Source organism: Vanessa cardui, chromosome 14, assembly GCF_905220365.1.
Source record: "Vanessa cardui chromosome 14, ilVanCard2.1, whole genome shotgun sequence".
Taxonomy (NCBI): Eukaryota; Metazoa; Arthropoda; class Insecta; order Lepidoptera; family Nymphalidae; genus Vanessa; species Vanessa cardui.
The window spans coordinates 14,033,964-14,053,868 of record NC_061136.1 but is presented as its reverse complement, the minus strand read 5'-3'; the positions used below and the strand labels follow the sequence as shown (position 1 = coordinate 14,053,868).

The window sequence follows — 19,905 nt, the reverse complement described above, 5'->3', positions numbered from 1 at the left end:
CAAGCATGTTTTATTTAGTCGTCTTATCTCCGGTCAAAAGCAACTTTGCAAAGATTACTTTGCAATTTAATAATTATTACATTATCGTTCAAAAATACAATTTATTTAATTTAAAATAAACTCTATTATTATACCTTCTTTGCACAGAATTAGCTTGGTGGTTAGTAACTAAAAACTTATTTAAAAATTTTGCAGTTTAAGTCCAAGTCAGTTGATAAAGCTTGTGTAATTTTTTTCACCAAGCCATACTCGAACTGCATGGTGGAATGAGCTCCAAGCAGTTTCTCTCTTTGTTACTTTCGGCTAAATGTTTTAAAGAAGCACATTTCAGGTGTTATAGATATATTTCAAAATGAAATAATAATATTAAATATTTGTTTATTTACCTAAACATTTAATAATAAATATATTCTTATATATATACGTCAAGTATAGAACTCTAAAAATATTTTAATATACTTTTAACTTTTTGTATAGTAATATCAAAATTACTTAGGAAATATATGTTAAAAATCAGATGTATAGTTAAATTCAGTTATACCAAAGTGTACTGTTTAACTTTTAATTTACTTTCAGACGTTTTCAAGTTACTTTCTACGCTTTATAATTAAGTGAGTAGTATATTATTTTTATTATTTATAAATATTTTATAATCATTTCGAAAATAACTTTATAAAGTTATGACTAAGTTAATTTCGGTATAATTGAGTTTAGTTAGGCTTCAATAATGACGGTTTCCATTTAACGAATGAATTATCTTACTTAAAATCTATCTTTTGGTTGACTTAGTCAACAATATTATTATAATTGTCATGCTCATTTTGATTTAATATTAATCATATAAATATCTAAATTTAACAGCAAGAGTGTAATCATGATTTTATATAAATCTGTCATATGAAAATTATATGTGGATTACTTAGTTACGTAATCAGTGTCGAAAATTTTTTTTATTCGGATTTGGACGAATGTAGTTTTTATTATGCGTTTATCGTTAAATTACGTTTTAAGGCACAAACACACTAGCGTGTGTTGCGTATCTCTTATGTTTGTTACGATATTTTGTTACGTTTGTATAATACGTCATTGTTTTATAATTTATCATTACTATATACTATTTTATTTCTTCATCATCTTTGTCAACCATATTTTCTTTTCGAAAATGATCCTCACAGAGTATTGGATATGTCATACATGATACAATATCATTATAACATATAAATATAAATATCTAAAAGTAATCACATTAACTATATGAATTCAACGTAAGCCGAAATGGCACATGCGGTACAAACTAAATTATTATTGATGTAATAACTTACAGTTTAATCACGTTTACACACTAGCGTTTTAAACGCAGCGTTTTTTTCTTCATTGACCTTTTTTTTTAATTTTTATTTTTTTTTCGGAATATTGAAACTATATAATTAGTAGATTTATAATACTAACATACAGTGTATATACAAAAGCAATCATATATTACTTCTGCAATATTATTGTACAAAATTACAAGTAGGAACGTTTTATTTTCGAAAGCGCTGCATGTTGTTACTAAAAAATCGCATGCAAATAAGCGCACGTGAGAGAAGCAAAACTTCTTAACCAAAAACAGTTGTAAATAAAATAGATCTTGTAATTTTGCTTTCATATTTGTACACAGAAGTTTCACTTCAATACTGTTTACAATTATACTAATAAACGCTGATGCTTCTTGCATTTAAAACGCTCACCATTTCAATATATATCCATCATACAATTGATATGATATACATCACATACAATACATTACAATAGGACGGAATTAAATTACTATGTTTTAAGTCATACATTATTTTTAAAAGCATATTTTTGGAAGTTAGCTTAAATTATAAGGCGTTTCAAATCATTCGATCTTTCAAGATCATTCTGACACCAGTAAGTTACAAAGCGAAGATAAACTTTGCAGAAGTCACTCATCGAATAGAACTATGCATACCCTATTCCAATCAAAGAAGGAGTAAGGATAAACAAATGGAATATGTAATTAGGAAAATCCATTTTCTTTGCTATATTATGCATAACATCCTTTATTATATATGCTTACATATAGGTAATACGTCATTTGCACAAACTTGAACAAATTGATATTGATCATAGATTATTAAAGATCTCGACAAAATTGTATGTCTACCTTTACTCCTCCTGTGTTTGAAATTGGCTATATATACATTTAAAAAAGTGTTTTTCTCACACATAACTCTTAAACTATTCTTAAATCAATATAGTTTTCAGATCCATTTCATCACAACGACATCTAATATAAAAGACAATCAATCAAATCTACGTTGACAATCAAATCAACATAATGATTCTTTTTAAATTAAATTAGATACACAGCACACCACAATTAAACACACCACTTGAGAAAGTTCGTCTATAAAATGTTCAAATTAAATTCAGACTAATGTTCCTTAACCATTGAAGTATTGTGACAGTACTACATGTGTGTCGAAATATACCTCTCTAATCCTATGTTCTTCTCCGCACTTTCCGCTTCAGTCTTATTCACGTCCACAACTTTAATCTCTTCTAATTTTATCATCATGATTGCTCCGATCGACACTGAAAATTTGATATAAGAATTAGTGTTCAATAAGGAATTAGTACGTTCGTTTTGGTATGAAACTTAAAACAGTTGAGAGAAATGTAAAAACATTACTGTTTCCTTTTGATTTCGACTAAACATCATTCAATTTTGCATCATTGGTGAAATTTTGGATCAGTTCAGTTGATAGATCAGCGAGATGGAATTTGCTCAAGAACTTTCTGCTCAAGCAGAGAAGAGGTCTTTGCCCGGTAATGGGACATTAACTATTTTATTTTAATTATCACTTACGTGCTAGCAACGCTGCGACAGATATGAAGGGTGCCGGACAAGAGTAGTCAAGCAACACGCCCACTGCTAGGTTTGAAGCTACCCCTCCGGCGCGTCCCCACCATGCTCCCCAGCATACACCTAAGCCACTGAAAGATAAAATGGATTAAGACTTATTTCAAAAGAGTACTAAGTATAAGAAGTTGAGATGGCCTAGTGGTTAGAACGCGTGCATCTTAACCGATGATTGCGGGTTCGAATCCAGGCAAGCACCGCTGATTCATGTGCTTAATTTGTCTTTATAATTCATCTCGTGCTCAGCGGTGAAGGAAAACATCTTGAGGAAACCTGCATGTGACAAATTTCATAGAAATTCTGCCACATGTGTATTCCACCAACCCGCATTGGAACAGCGTGGTGGAATATGTTCCAAACCTTCTCCTCAAAGGGAGAGGAGGCCTTTAGCCCAGCAGTGGGAATTTACAGGCTGTTGTTGAGTTGTTGAGTAAGTATAAATAAAATTTGAATTTTCTTCTCTTACCCTAATTTAGCCGGAAGTGCATGTAGTAATAGTCTTATTAATAGCACGTTGCCATTGAGCGAGGCGGCGTTGAGCACGGCCGCGGCAGCCACTGCCAAGTGGGATGAGGCGGTGCATGCGCACACGCACGCCGCGAGACACACGCAGGCGAGCGCGCACGCCAGCGCACAGAGCGCCGCCGCGCGCCGCACGCCCGCGCCGCCGCGTGACGACACCAGCGCGCACGCCGCGTTGCCGATGACGCAGCACGCGCCCACTATGAGACCCGACGTGAACACCTGGAATCGTTCAAAATTTACCCATTCAATATGTTGCCATGTGTATTTGTGACCTTTTACAAAAGGAATATATATATTTTTTTTATCAGCTTCCTAAACTGAATTAAGTGCAATATTTCAAGTTTTTAGCTTATTTCTAGTGATGATTCCGAGTAAAAAATATTATAATTGACAGAGATAGAAAAATGAATCCTGTAATAATATATAGAGAACTAGCGAGCGACCCGGCTTCGCAAGGGTGCAATGCTGATACTAAATATTACTTCATAATTTGTTCATTTACGACATCACATTAGAAACTTTTAAAATTATTAGTATTTATTTACTATATAGTCCATTTATTATGAACAAAACCCTTCCTTTGGAATCACGCTATTAATTAAAAAACTGCATCCAAATCTGTGGCGTAATTTTAAAGATCTAAGCATATGTATATAGGGACAGACAGCGGTAAGCGACTTTGTTTTATACTATGTAATAATGATAATTATATAGTTAAGTTATATAATAAATCATTAATTGATCAATTATTACTTACTGAGTCATTTATATTTTCATCGCATTTCTCTGCATGGACGATATCCAAACTTGAATTAAATTTATCAATCTCTGGTTTAGAAAACTCATCGCTGATCTTAGGTATGTCCTTCCACGGAATGTTACTTGCGTTAAACAGCATCGCGTTCTCAGGTAAAGATTGATTTACCGAACATGTTTTCCCTTGCATCCGGAGAAGCAGTTCTGGGATCCAAAGATTCAAGCCGAAACCACTAAAGATATAAATAAAGTGTTATTAAATTATATAAATATATAGAATAGGCAGTTCACGATAATGTTTAAGTATCTAACTTTGTAATGTTATGTTATCAAACCGAATTGAACGATGCTTAAAGAATCACCCTTGGCAAATATTTTTTCCTAACTTTCCAAAAATTTTCAATGTGCCCAAGAATTCAATATATATAACGTGTATAGAAGGTTCACAGTTTCATAAATATTTTTAATGATGAAAGTTTTGTCATGAGCATTTCATAGGTAACCAACTATATCTAAAGTAAAAGTTAAGCTATAATTATAAACATTATTGTTAATGCATTTTAGCAATAAAAAACAAAAATAAGTTATAGTAAAATACTACTCACGCAGCCATATTAGCAAAGAACACAAACAATATCAGGCTGGACTTGACGGCGTACATCTTAGAAATGAACATCTTAAGATCCTTCAAAACGCCAATAAATAAAGCCCTGGTCCTACTCTGGTCTCCACTCAGGGTCTTCGTCATGAAAATGTTGTCCTGAATGAGCTTCTGGACCTAGAAATGCGTGGAGTATGAAAATTATCTTTACTTAATTTAACTTTAATTTTGGATATTCACTCTCATGACTTATTAGACGATAGTGGTTTCAATTCTGAACAAGATACTCTGAATTCTCAAGTGCTTTATTTGTGTTGATGATTCCTCTAGACGAAGATGGAGAACATCGTGAGAAATGTTAAATTTGTCGGATTAAAATCTGTGCATGATGGAAGAAGGTCTAAAGCCTTCTTCTCAAGAGGAGAGGACCAAGTGGGACGTTAATAGTCTGTTATTTTTCTTTAAATTTCGGTAATTTATTTTATTTGTATATTTTAAAATAGAATGTAATTTTTTTTTTTGCTTCAAATTTCTACATGTCGTTTGAGTAGGAAATTTCAGAAACCATTTATGCAAACCTTAAATTCAGCCGAGGCACCTTTATTACATTTATTGATATACGCCATTATCTTCAACGCTCTGTCACTTCTATTGGTGTCAGAGAGCAGTCTCGGGCTCTCAGGTAGAAACAGGACCCATATGCCGGATAAGAAGCCCGGTATACTACCCAGGGCCAGGTATAGGCGCCAGGAATATATGGGCAGTAGAGTTGTATACCCGGTCAATTTAATCGGTATCACTAGCCATGCGATTGCTGAAACAAATACAAGATATATTATAATATATAATAATATAATTATATATTATTATTTACTATTTAATTTTTCAAGAGACATATGATACTAAGGTTGGCAGCGCAAGGGTATGATTTAAGGAATGGCTAGTATTTTTACCAGCGCTTACTTATTACATAAAGAAATTGTCATTGTCTGAGAGACAGGCTCTTTCACGACCAAGCTACTGAACTTGATGAAATTTGGTGTCAAGCAAACTTAAAGTCCACGAATGGACATAGGCTTCTTTTTTGTCTAGCACATGACAAGTAACACCCAAAAACGCGAGCAAAGACGCGGGCGACTCCTAGTAAGAATTTAATTTATTCCTTAATTAATTAGGGGCATTCCTTTTTTTATAAAGATTCTAATTCAACTTCGTAAAAGTTCCACTGACACACGTGTAACAGAGAAGCTGTCACGCTGTGGGTCAGTGGAACTTTTACGGTCTGTTACGTAACACGGATACAAGTGTGGCATTATTTTCAATACACACAAGTCTCATATCTTATCATGTACCGTTAGTCGATATGTGTTTGACAAGCTAAAAAAGTTAACTCGTCCATATGTAAAGTGTTAAAACCGTTAGAAGTTACTATCGAATAGTAGAACTACGTCAAATGCGTAAGTGATTTATGTAAAATGTTAGCCATAATATAAATTCACCTGAGGAATACAATAAATTATCAAACGATATTCTGATAGATCTATTTATATATTTAAATAAATAAATTAATATTTAATATATATGCCAGTAAAAAACTGTAAGGTGTAAGGTGAACTATAGCTGTAAAAAGCCTAATCTGAAATCAAATTTTCACTGGTTTTCAGCGCTAGAAATTACACATTATCAAAAAGATATAAAATAATTGTCAACGTTTCAATTCTAGCTGACCAAGTCCGAAGGTCGTGACCTTAATCCGTCTTGTTAACATAAGCATCATTGGAACTCACGCCTGTATAGACACACTAACTTAAGATAACTATTAAATAGTATTACATTCACTAATCTTATTAATAAGAATGTACGAGCCAGATGTTAAAATACGAAGAGAAAGATATCAGTCGCAAATATATATGGAGAAAGTAACTAATGTATCTTAGATTATCTAGATAGAGTGTTGTATTACAAATGAACTAAAACAAACGAGTACTTTATTATCTCGGTGTGTGACAGCTACGTTAGACACCAAACGTCATAACTACTGAACTAGTTAATGTAATTTCGATCATAACATTGTTTATTGAAGACTCAACTTAATAAATAGCACCTTATAATATAATAAGTAGAAAAAGTCTGTTAATATGCCATAGCTAGCCAAGGGTCTCATCTCCCCTTTCAGGAGAAGGTGTGGAGCTTATTCTACCAAACTGCCATGCTAGTCGATTTATGCACGGGTCAGATTTTCATCCACTACCTGTAACCTAGCGACGTTTTCCTATCAGCCGAGCACGTGGTGAATTATAAATATTAAGTAAGCACATTAACACAGTGGTTCTTACTTGAGTTTTTACTCAGAATCGTCGGTAAAGATTCACTTTTTATAAGCAACCATCAAAATTGGCTCAAAGAACAATGATTAATATCTATCTTTTTTTATATAGATGTAGCTTAAATCGTTACTGTGTAGTACTTTCACCTTCACATGGTTTTTTGTCCCGATTTATTTGAAATATTAATGAAAGTGAACCGTGCTTCGAGGTCATATTTGACTGATCTAAAAAATATCGCAAATAATTTATTATTGGCGTCTATATTTGTTCTAGCTATACTTAACGTCTGAGTACACCCAGGTGTAACGGTTATGAGTTACACTTACGAGTTATGAGTTACATATTACCCGACGAATTAGAAACCGATATATACGGTATATAAGTTATGAAGTAAAATACTCTTGTAATTTTACAGGATATTCTTACATCGCACATTATATGTATATTGACATAGAATTAGATTTGGATATCATGTTGGCTGTCCACTTAAATAAATAATATACAGCAACAAAGTAAATAACCCCGTACATAAGAGAGCAGAGAGCGGCAACGGAGGCTGGGCACGACGCCGTGAGAGATTACATTTCGTTACAGAAGAGGAAACAAATCGGAACTTAGCCTCACCTAAAGCAATTTGTATTTCACAATAGTATTTGTTTGATACTAACCAGCGGAATTCAAGAACATTAATTTAAGCAAAAAGACAATATAAATAGTTATACGATTATTGGTTACCTGGTAATATCAGCCAAGCCGCCACGAAACTCATGCCAGTTATGTCGAGGTAAAACTGTCTTCGTTTGTATCCGACCAAATCTGATAGATATGTGAAAACCAGAGTTGATGGACCACCTGGAAACATTTCGTTAAGTCTCATTATCAACAAATACACAAAAATTCTAACGAGGCTAAGGCTATGGCTCATGGCATAAATTACATTTAGACTTATTCAATGTGCCAAGGAATATAGTCAAATAGACCAGATCCCCATATCAAGGTACCTTGGTCTTATTGTAATTTTGAAAGTATATATAAGGAATGGGTAGACAAGAAATAATTGTGAATCAATACTTACCGATCAGAAAACCATTAATAGACCTCGCGGCTAACAGTAGACGGTAATCTGATATAGTACTTTGAGCAAGTAGTATCGTGGAATCAACTAGCAGCGTCATGCTTAGGATATTCTTCCTACCAAAGACATCAGCAACGATGCCCCAGAAAAATGCACTTGCAACGCCACCTGGTGAAAAGATTCGAATAAATCCAACAGTATTAACAACATCAGACAGTATAAACAGTAATTACAATAAATTCAAAATATACCATCTTCCGATTGCCCAAATTGCCTATAGCATATACGAAGGCATTTATCACATAATATAGAAATATGTCTGAAGTGCCCGACAAGACTTTGGAATAGGAAAACTAAATTTTGACGAATCTGATATGTAGCAGCAAAAAGTACATATAGTATGGTGCGTTATAATAGTAGTAAAAGATGTTAGCAACGTTAGAGAACTCTTTGAGGCATTAATTTTTAGAATGTTACCTACGTTGATACGTTGTCTCTGTTTAATATAACTGCTAAATCAAATTATTAAAAAATATTTATGGAAATTCCCACCAATCGTCACTTTCATAATTTATACAATTTTCTTTTCCCATATAATAATATGGAACCGCCCTAACTAATTTAGTGCAAGATCCTAACAATCTATAAACACAATATACTGTATGAAATTCTTTTGGGAAAGTTAACAGAGGCGAGGCAGTGCGTCATCACTATTCATGACGTTTTTTCAATTAACCATTTAACGGAAACAAGCTTAAGCAGTAAATTGGTCCAGAGCAATCGATTCGCGACAATCTCGCCCACAAACAAACATCTTAAACGTGGCATATATTTGCTAAGAAATATATGAGCTGAGATGGCCCACTGGTTAGAACGCGTGCATCTTAACCGATGATTGCGGGTTCTAATCCAGGCAAGCACCACTATATATATGTGCTTGATTTGTGTTTATAATTCATCTCGTTCTCGGTGAAGGAAAACATAGTGAGGAAACCTGCATGTGTCTAATTACATCGAAATTGCCAAAAACATGTGCGTTCCACCAACCCGTATTGGAAAAGCGTGATTGAATATGTTCCAAGCCCTCATCTTAATGTAAGAGGAGGCCTTATCCCAGCAGTGGGAAATTTACAGGCTGTTACTTTACTTTACTTTTACTTTACTATTTGCTAAGTTTACTTCTGTAAGTAGTGGCAATATTCAATAAACATTTCTATATATTCTTATACTTGGTCTGGTAAGCTGTTGGGTACCACCCATTCATCAAATATTCAAACGCCGAACAAGACAAGAACAACATATAGCATTGGCGTGTTCCAGTTTGATTAATGTGGTCAATTAAGAATAATATCGACTGTATAGAAACCCTCTTTACAAGAACATATATATATATATATGTATATCAAGGTGCAGAGCAATGGTTCAGTGGTTAGAACGCCTGCATCTTAATTGACTTCCAGGCAGGATACATTACATACATATATAATTGTATTTAACTAACATGACAGTATTTTTTAAATGTTGAAAAAGAGTAACTACTGAATTTCTTGCCAGTTATTCTCAGTAGAATCTACTTTCCGAACCGGTGGTAGCTTCACTTAATTGTTAAATGAAGATTCAAAAGTGCTTGTTAATGCCCACTTGAATAGAGTTTATTTTGATTTTGATTTTTTAGAATATACTACTTATTTAACAATATAAATTATAAATTTGTGAGTGAGAATTATAAAAATGGTGAGAAAAGAGTAAATTATTCTAATCATACTAATAATTAATATTAAATGTACCTATATTTATTAGGTATAGGTATAGTATGCAATTAATCGATGGTAATTATATATTTGCATGAAAAGAAAAAATATTTATAATTTTAACGAAGAAATAAATCTTCTCACGCATCTACATAATTAGAAGCACCTTATGTTCATTCACCATTCACGACCATGATTAGTCTTTTCAAAGGAAAATTCTGGAGGTAAAACATATTCAAATGTCTCTTTAAGAACAAAAGATGAATACGTCATAATTACACCGACCACTCATAAATGCCATGTTGATCAGGCCCGCCTGGTACGTGGTCAGCTTGAGTTCACACCTCGCCGCCGGCAGCACGTACGACATGACGCAGTTCTGCACGCCCGTCGTGAAGAATGCGCATGCGCACGCGCCGAGCACGCTGCGGCTGAAGCGACCGTAACCTGCGAACATTTATTTTATCATTTGTATATATACTTCAAATTCTTACTTAGCACTTTTGTGATAATTTATGGTACCTAAGTGGTGGTAAGTAGTTACAAACAGCAGAGACTTAATGTATAATATAAATATAAATATTGGACACCATCATTTATATCACTCTGATCCCAATGTAAGTACAACAGCTAAAGCGCTTGTGTTATGGAAAATCAGAAGTAACGACGCTACCTACTACTGAATATTTTCTTCATAGTCTCGGCCGGGAATCGAATCAGGACCTCGGAGTGGCTTACCCATGAAAACCGGCATGCACACTACTCGACCGCAGAGATCGTCAATAAGGAACTAATAATAGGTACATAGGTAATAATAGTTGTATTGGGTACCAATGGTATAAGTTTTAACTATAGTACACCTATAGTATTATGGTATAAGTATTAAAAGTGGTCAGAATGGTATTTGTAATTTATATCTTAGGACGGTTCCTCACCGTTACCTCTCCGTATGTACCCAGTAAGGGACCGCCCTTATATATTTATACAGCTATAACTAATTCGAATAACTGAAGGTCACCGGAGTCCTCATCATCTAACCGCATTTTCTCATCATACAATAAAGCAAGTACTCTATTGAGAGCTCGTAAAGTTTACAACCAGCTTATAATCATAACAAAAGGCCAGAACAATAACATGTCGAGATAATATTTAGAAAATCGTCGTATTGTCTAAACATAAATTATTGAATGACAGCGATGTATCGATACTGTTACACCGAAAGCGTTCGCTATTATATAATTATATTTACATAATAAATCCGTTAATGAGGGAAGAATGCTTTGTCTGTAATACATTAACACACTAATAGCTTATAAGTTCATATATTAATTAAACCCGGCGTATACAGAGTTGAACTAACATGAGATATCACGCTAGAAATAAAGAAAAATTGACACCACTGGGTCAATTCGACCATGACCTACTGGCTCAAAAATATTGACTAGGTAGCTACTACTATTATCAGGCTATCGTTGAGGAATTGCCCGGGAAAGGAGGGATACCTGGAGGCTACACGGCTTGGCCAATAGGCCAAACAGGAAGACAGCATTCTAAAAAGACGTAGATACATGATTACACATCGTTTAAAATAAAAGTTTATTAATTGAATATTGATAATATATTTATTAAAGCTATTTGGTATTATGATCGTGTAGGTAATGAATTTTAAAATTCGTCGTCTTTAAAAAAATAATGATCGCAGAAAGAAATAAGTGAGTGTTTAATTAGACATTTCAAAAATAATATTTATAAGGCCGTATTTAAATAAAAAAATCATATTACACATTGTTCAATATTACTGTAAAATATTGCAGTTTAAACTTTCTTATTTAAGTATATTAAATAATTTAGCATTCATTGAAGCATAACATTGATGTTAGTCGAGCCTGTATGTATAGATATCAACCATCCACTACTTACCATACAATTAAGTTACCACTTATATGTTGAGGTGTAATGGTGTGTTTGCCAGTGTATTAGATACTCTGGTTATTATATGTCGTATATATATGTATAAGAAGTGGTTTTTAGTAACATGGGCAAAGTCTTTGGGGTATTGTATATTGCCTTCTTTATTTTAACAAAACAAAAGATAATAAATGTTTTATTATTTTTAAATAACTTTATTACATAAAGTAACAATCATGACTTTATAACAATATAACTGTTATATCATATTATTTATAACTAAAACTATTGTTTTATTTCAATGAAATACAAGTAATCGAACTTATTTTCATTACATAGCATTATATGATATTGACGTAATACTTACCTAGTATAAATGCAACCTTACGTATAAAAAATAATTATCTTTATACAACTTTCTTATCGATTAATTTGAAAATATATTTTTTAAAGTTATATTTGCTGTTCCATTATTATTATATTTGCATAATGGGGTTTATGTTGTTTTTAAAGATAAACAGGTAGAGCAAAACCTAGACTAGAAGTTAATAACTTTGATGTTTTGTTCTTTGTGCCAGTAATTTCAATGTCTGGGTCGATAGTTCTTAATGGCTAACGGATAATTAAAAAAATATGTGTATAGGCGTGTATTTGGCTGCTGGATATTAACTAATTTCAGCGCTTAGTAAGTTGCAATAGTAGTAATCACAAGCCACGCATTGTCAACTCGATTCAATAAATTATAATTAATTAGAGTAATTGCTTAAGACATTGATGAACAAGTTTATAAACTAAATCTTTTTATGCTTTTGTCCGCTTTGCTCGCGTGGAATTTGAAAATATTTACAGATTAAATTAAAATATTACGTTAATTTAAAACCTCTTTTTACATCACATTGGTGTGTATTTCACTTCAGGAACGCTTATAATACTTATATATAATAATAATACTCATTCACTCGAACCAGTAGCCCAAAATTAAAATTTCATGCTTCTCAACTTCAAAAATGATGGACTTTCAGACTAACCTATATACGAAATAAAAAAAAAAAAAAACACAGATACGCTTAAATAGCTATGAAATATTTTTTATCAGTAGCTAGTTACCAAAAAAATTTGGAGCCTTTGTTTTTTTATATTGTAAGTAGTTGACTTCCAGGCAGGGTAAATTAAATATCGAAAAAGAGGAATTACTGAGTTTCTTGTCGGTTCTTCTCGGTAGAACATACTTTCAAAACCGGTGGTAGCTTCACTTAATATAGCTAAACGACGATTCGAAAGTGCTTGTAAAAGCCTACTTGAATAAAGTATATTTTAGTTTTGATTCTGTAATGTATATATAGAAATATAGAGCGGGTTTGGTATAGCAACAAGTTCATCCTCAAATAATTCTCAGCACTATTTATGTTGACATACGATCAAGTCCAAGAAATGGCAGCTTAAATAATCACAATCAGTGTCACAATTCCAGCAAAAAGAGCACAAACACGTTATAACAGTTTGTCGATCGTTATCGTCAAATGGTAGGCGTAACGATATACAAATACTTATTTTTATGCTGACGTCGTCAGTGGTAAGAGATGAAGGTTAAAACGCCAGCGATGAGGTAGAGGTAGGTCCACTCACTAATCATATCGACTCAATTATTATTTTGTTGTGTGCCGGTTTGAAATGTAAGCAAGTGTAACGTCACATACACAAGTGACAAAATAACTTAGTCCAAAAGGTCGGTGGCGCATTGTAGACGTAAGGTCAAGCAGTAACAGCCAACTACCATCAGGTCCAGTCCAGTCCAGGCCCAGTTTGTCTTTCTGGCCGCCAGGACATTACATGTAAAAAAAATCGTCGAAATGGTAATGCTGGGCTACGAGCTAGTTAAGTTATTGGGCTTTTGTATCTTTTTACTAAAGGTATGTATATCCATATGGTACTAAATAATCATAAAGCTAAGAATAGGGATGCTTTATACAAAAAAATATGAGGTAGTCCAGTATTTATACGAAACTTTGCGAGTTCGAATCCATTGAATTTGATTTTATTATTTATTACGTTCTCAGCAGGAAGGAAACCATCGTGTAGATGACCTGCATATGTTGCCTGTTTCTTTACGTTATGTGTTACAAATTAAAAATGGTCCAGATTGATCAGTGATACATCAATCAAATTAAATGGGAAAACAATCTATAAATATACACAATTAGACTGAGAACTTATTTTGCAGTCGCTTAAAAAGTATTCTTACCGAACAATTTCGAATACCATTTCAAGTCATAATTTCTTGAAAGGCTTATCAGTATGTTTTGATTCCGAAATTAATAGTTATATTAATAGTTTATCCCGCCAAAAGTTGCATGAAAGCAATAACGTATAGTTCTAATTGCATAATCTGTATAAGGAAAATGTAATTAAAATGACAAATATTCCTCGCGTATTTCATCAGCCGAAAGAGATGCAGATACGACCAAGTCACAGGTGTGACAGGGTGAGATGCCACAGAGAAAAACAAGACAGGTCCCCGTTAAATACTTTCGTCGGAAATACAATAAAAAAATTGTTTTCCGACGAAACGAACAGGTTTAAATGTTTTAACATTTTCGGAGTTAAATCATTTCTTTTTTTGTAGACAATGCCATTTTTGGTCGCGAAATATTTATTCCGAGCAGAATGATGCAACTTTGACCGTCAGCATAGTAACGTAAAAATTTTAAAACAAAACGGTCAATGGACTCTAAATGCTAAGTACAATCTCTCGTGGTGTTAGGTTAGGTACGGTAGTACGCGAAACCGATGTATGGAACCCAGCGACACGATTGAGAGGATACGTCTCATTCGGCGCCCAGGGCACCAGCGATACCAATATATCTACGCCCCCACTGAAAATTTGTTAAGAGTAAAACTCTCTCTTCCCTTCAAGAAAATATATATTGATTTTTTTGACAAATCAACATATGCATAAATGGGGATTAGTAAACGTAAACAAAGTAAAGTAACAGCCTGTAAATTTCCCACTGCTGGAATAAGGCCTCCTCTTCCGTTTGGAACATATTCCACCACGCTGTTCCAATGCGGATTGGTGGAATGCACATGTGGCAGAATTTCGATGAAATTAAACACATGCAGGTTTCCTCACGATGTTTTCCAACACAGATTAAGCACACATATATATATATATATATATAGTGGTGCTTGCCTGGGTTTGTACCATCAACCATCGGTTAAGATGCACGCGTTCTAACCACTGGGCCATCAGGTCATGAATTAGTATTTCTTTAGAATATCATAACACAAGAAAATCGAGTAGCAACGTGAATCACGTCCGAGCGAATGACGTCAATATGTTCACTAAAATATGTAATATCTATGATTTTATCTCTAGTTTCTATAATATAATCTCACATCAGTAAATACCAAATCACTTTATACGTATTTAATGTATAATTTAATATAATAAGTCGATTTGTTGTATGTCGATTACTATGTGTTATTTTGTTGAATAATATTACCAGTTGTCAACGGCTTCAAGATATACAGACCGACAGAGTTACTTTGGCATATATAATGTTACAAGATGTCGCACGAGGCTTTGCTCGCGTTTTAGGGGTGTAAAAAATAACCTATGTAATTCCTTGGAGTTCAAATTTGCTTCATACCAAATTTAATCAAATTCGGTTCAGTAGTTTGGTTGTGAAAAAGCGACAGACAGACAGACAGACTAAGTTCCTTGGTCATTTTTAATTTTAGTATTGATTTAGATAACACACGTTTATAAACGTTATGTATATGTTTCGTGCAAAAGCAAAAAAATATATCAAAGCTAACTAACTGACTTGGTGGTAGGGCTTTGTGCAAGCACGTCTGGTTAGGTACCACCCAATCATCAGTTATTCTACCGCCAAATAATAGTACTCAGTATTGTTGTGTTCCGGTTTGAAGGGTGATAGAGCCAGTGAATTACGAGAGAATATTCTGTAAATACTATGACAAAACAAATACAATATAATGTTATTTATATTATTATATGTAATAGAACTATGATCGGACGATATAGTAAATGAGCTATTCTGTAACAGATTCGAATCTAACCACACGATCGTGAACTAACAAAATGGCGACATTGACATTTATGATCGTAAAATTTATATGATACACGTATAACAGCGTATCACAATGAAACGGTCGCTAGTGAAATAACATACTTTTTACCGAATACAATTACTGATAAAAACGTGTGACGTAAACCAATTTACTTAATATAACTATCAATAAGAAAGACAATTAAAGAAATTCCTAATTGACGTACAATTAACAAATCATAAATCTCTTTTCAAAACCTTCAAGTGAATATTTCAAAAGACGAAAGAAAAATGACTTGACAGTTAATAAAATCTACAAATTCCTTAAAAAAAAAACGAAATGATGCTCTGAACTGAACTGTTTCTGTTATAATATAAACAAACTTCGACTCCACAATTTTCTATATCCTGTTGTGGAATAAGTGGAATTTGTTCTTCCATAAACATTAAAAATGACATACATACAATGCCCTCTTTATTGAGTCCATTCAAAAATGACTTCAAAAGAGAAATGACATGGTATTAACGTTATACTGTTTTCAAATATCAACTTATAACATCGATTTTCTTGTGTGTTCCAATATTTTTTCTTATTAATTACCAAGAAGCCATTCTGGCTTTGGTATGGAAATCTTTATAGTGTCTATATTGTGAGAAATACAGTTAATATTTCGCAGGATATCCCCCAAAATTTAAACACAATTAAATGAATGCTTAAGAATCTTCAAGGAAAAAAACATTCATTTTCTGAATTTATATCTTCTTTTCTACTAACTAAAATTCAATAGCTCAAATCAGTACGTATTATAAATTTAAAATTACTTTTAATATATCTACCTACCTAAATAGCTTAAGACCACATCTAATCTACCAGTCCTTATTTATTCCCTAGGGCATATCATATGTTATACAACATACATTGATGTAAAGTAACCTGACAGGGCAGTATGTTATCTAGAGTCCGAAACAGCTCAAAAGTGGTATATTGTGTATCAAAAAAATATGCACTATATTAATTATTTGTGTTAATAAAATCAGCGTAATCGTATTTTAAATGTGAAAGAATGTTTGTTCCGTGGTACTGGTGTAATCGATTATTAATGGTATACATACACGAATAACTTCAGCGATAGATATGAATTTTTGTTCCGAACAAATAATCGTTCATAATCGGAAACCACTGAAAAATATATAGATTTATCTCGGTAACTGTATGATAAAATGATGGTTAAAATTTGATGTATAAGCTAACTAGCGAATCTTAACTACTTAACGTACACTCTATTTAACATCTTTTTATGCTATTATTTGGCGAACGAGCATATGGCCCATACACAAGGCGCAGTAAGAAATATTTATCAAATTCAAATTCAAACTCAAATTACTTTATTCAATATAGAAGCATTACACTTACTTATTGATTGTCAAATAAACACTACCACCAGTTCGGAAAAAGGAATATCATTCCTTTCATCACCAATAGTAATTATGTTACTTCACAAATCATTGTGACGAGGCTGCTCGCTGCGTTTCATCAATGAAACCTAATTACGGCTATCTGGGAGAAATATTAACTAACCTTCCTGTGACTACGACGGCAAAACATAAAACAATTTTGCAAATTCAATTTAGGTTATATTTATGATATAGGTGGCCAGATGAGTAAAAGGGCCACTTGATGATGGAAGTGGTCACCACCGCCCATAGAAAATGACGATGTAAGAACTATTAACCATTCCTTTCATCACAAATGCACCACGAACCTTTGGAACTAAGATGTCATGTCCCTTGTGCCTGTAGTTACACTGGTTCACTCACCCTTCAAACTTGAACACAACAATACCAAGTTCTGTAATCTACCTCTAGTTTCAAATAATAACAAATAATATTATGTATGATGTCATAAAGAGTAACATGAATGAAGACCAAAACGTACCATTAGTGTAAACATACCGCGTTACATATAACCCAAATATATCGTAGTGATACCAATCACAGTCATAATATTTTAGAAAGTTAATCAAATTAAAACAAAATCGCATCGCTATTAAATTTTCCACAGTAACTAACGCCATCTAGTATAAATTTTCCGTACTCACCGGCCGCGTCCAAAGCGGTTTCATAGTCGGCGATTTCTTGTGCATCTTGCTCTCCCGTGCCTCGGGACGCTGTAATAAAAGAAAAAGTTACATTCCTAGACCTGTTCCGAGATAATCGCCCATAGAAATGACTGTTCCGATTCTTTTTATTCCGTACTTCTTTGTTTTTAATACGATGTCTGTTTGTGTGTAAATGAGACCAAGAAATAGACTGATTTTATTTTATTTATAAACTATTATGAATATCAACACGTACAATAGTGATTACGACTTACAGTTGATTAACAAAATGACTTATCAGATACTTTAAGTATCATATATTTTAATGGACAAAGAAGTTGAAGTTAGTGTAGTAAAGGTTTAAATTTAAGTTAAATCTTGGTTATATTTGAAAGCCGTTCCTGAGACTGGCAATACGCCGCAAGCGATACTCCTGTATCTAAGAAGTATATATCTTGCGCCCGTAATTAGTCATCCTTCAAACCGGAATAAACCCATACAAAGTATTGATGTGTGGGGTGGAATAGCTGACGAGTTGGAAACCAAAACGACCTATCTATAAAACTATATATTTTACACACGTTTTTGTATATTTGAATTGAGATACGCATAAATGTTATTCCATTTATTATTTAATGTGAAAGAAATATTTTCTTACCTCCGATAAATAAATTAATAATTTCACGGTTTTCAATTATTAATCAAGGGGGTTACGAATTAGTAATTAATAATCAGTATTTATTGCTTGTATAACGTTTAAGCAATGATTACATTACTGTTTTATCGAAGCGTTTACACCATGTACGCGATAAGACGTTATTTTTTAAAACAAACTGTAAAATGAATGAATCTACGATATCATAAAAATAAACATATTTATTTTTAATTTAATTAATTTTAATTTTATTCCCCAAAGTAAGAGTAATAGTTTGTTACATTTGACAAAATATTTAAAAAAAAAAATATATCCACTGATTCACAATATAGTTTCACTAATATTTTCTAAATAATGAATTTAGTATTTAAATATTCCGTTAGTAATATTTAAAATATTTAATTAAAAAAATAAACACACATTTAAATTAATAACCAGCACTAATAAAAAATATAAAACCTTTTTTTATGAACATAATGAAATGTAATCTTTGCACGTGAAATTCATAAATGAAAAAAAAACTTACGCGTCTCCTTTGGCGCGACTTTGCATACCATCTTGGAACCACAATGTGCCGGCTAACGTCCACGGCGCGCCAAACTGCACTAACTGACTTACCGACGCTTCTGCATTTCAGAAGAAAGGCCTTCTAATGTGAACTTATACTAAGTGCGTGTTAGTTTTTTATTAAGCTTGTTAGTTTTGTGATGCGTTGATGACAGTTTTTTTTTTATTTAACAGAAATTAGGACGCAAGGAATTTGGTTTCGAACGTTTTTAAATTAATTATTATTATTCTTTATAATATAAGTTGTTTTAGTTTTGATGAAAAATTATAGTGTTCTTTGTAGATAAAGAATGTTGTTTATTATAAATCGTATATTTTTGAATTGTTAAAATACTTTTGCTATGAACTAGGCTTGTTACAATATTTGACTGTAAGTGTTATAGGCATTTTAAAATTTGGCTAAAGTGTCATAGAAATATTTATATGAATGTATACTTAGATTGACATGAAAGCCTTTTCAATTATTCCTTGAAAAGGTAATCGTTTATGATTTTTGTATTTGTGCCTCGGTTTTATTAATAGTTAAGATTTGATATATAAAGAATAAAAAACCTTGTAGTTTTTATGCAACGCGAGGATTAGTATTGTCTTTTTGGCCATAGAGATTTATTTTGTATATCTATAGTCTTATTTTTTTTA

The 19,905-nt window shown here is 32.8% G+C and overlaps 1 protein-coding gene across 1 annotated transcript; it reads right to left on the bottom strand.

The window, feature by feature from the left end:
- Positions 1-2,335: 2,335 nt before the first annotated feature.
- LOC124535361 (synaptic vesicle glycoprotein 2B-like) lies at positions 2,336-19,352 on the bottom strand. The gene is made up of 11 exons (XM_047111559.1): positions 19,226-19,352; positions 18,045-18,113; positions 10,250-10,411; positions 8,214-8,381; positions 7,874-7,990; positions 5,390-5,625; positions 4,816-4,988; positions 4,212-4,443; positions 3,396-3,673; positions 2,876-3,003; positions 2,336-2,601 (listed from the first exon to the last, which is right to left on the bottom strand). The coding sequence occupies exons 1-11, from the start codon at positions 19,254-19,256 to the stop codon at positions 2,477-2,479; spliced, it is 1,719 nt and encodes a 572-aa protein (XP_046967515.1). The 5' UTR covers positions 19,257-19,352; the 3' UTR covers positions 2,336-2,476.
- Between the last annotated feature and the right edge of the window lie 553 nt (positions 19,353-19,905).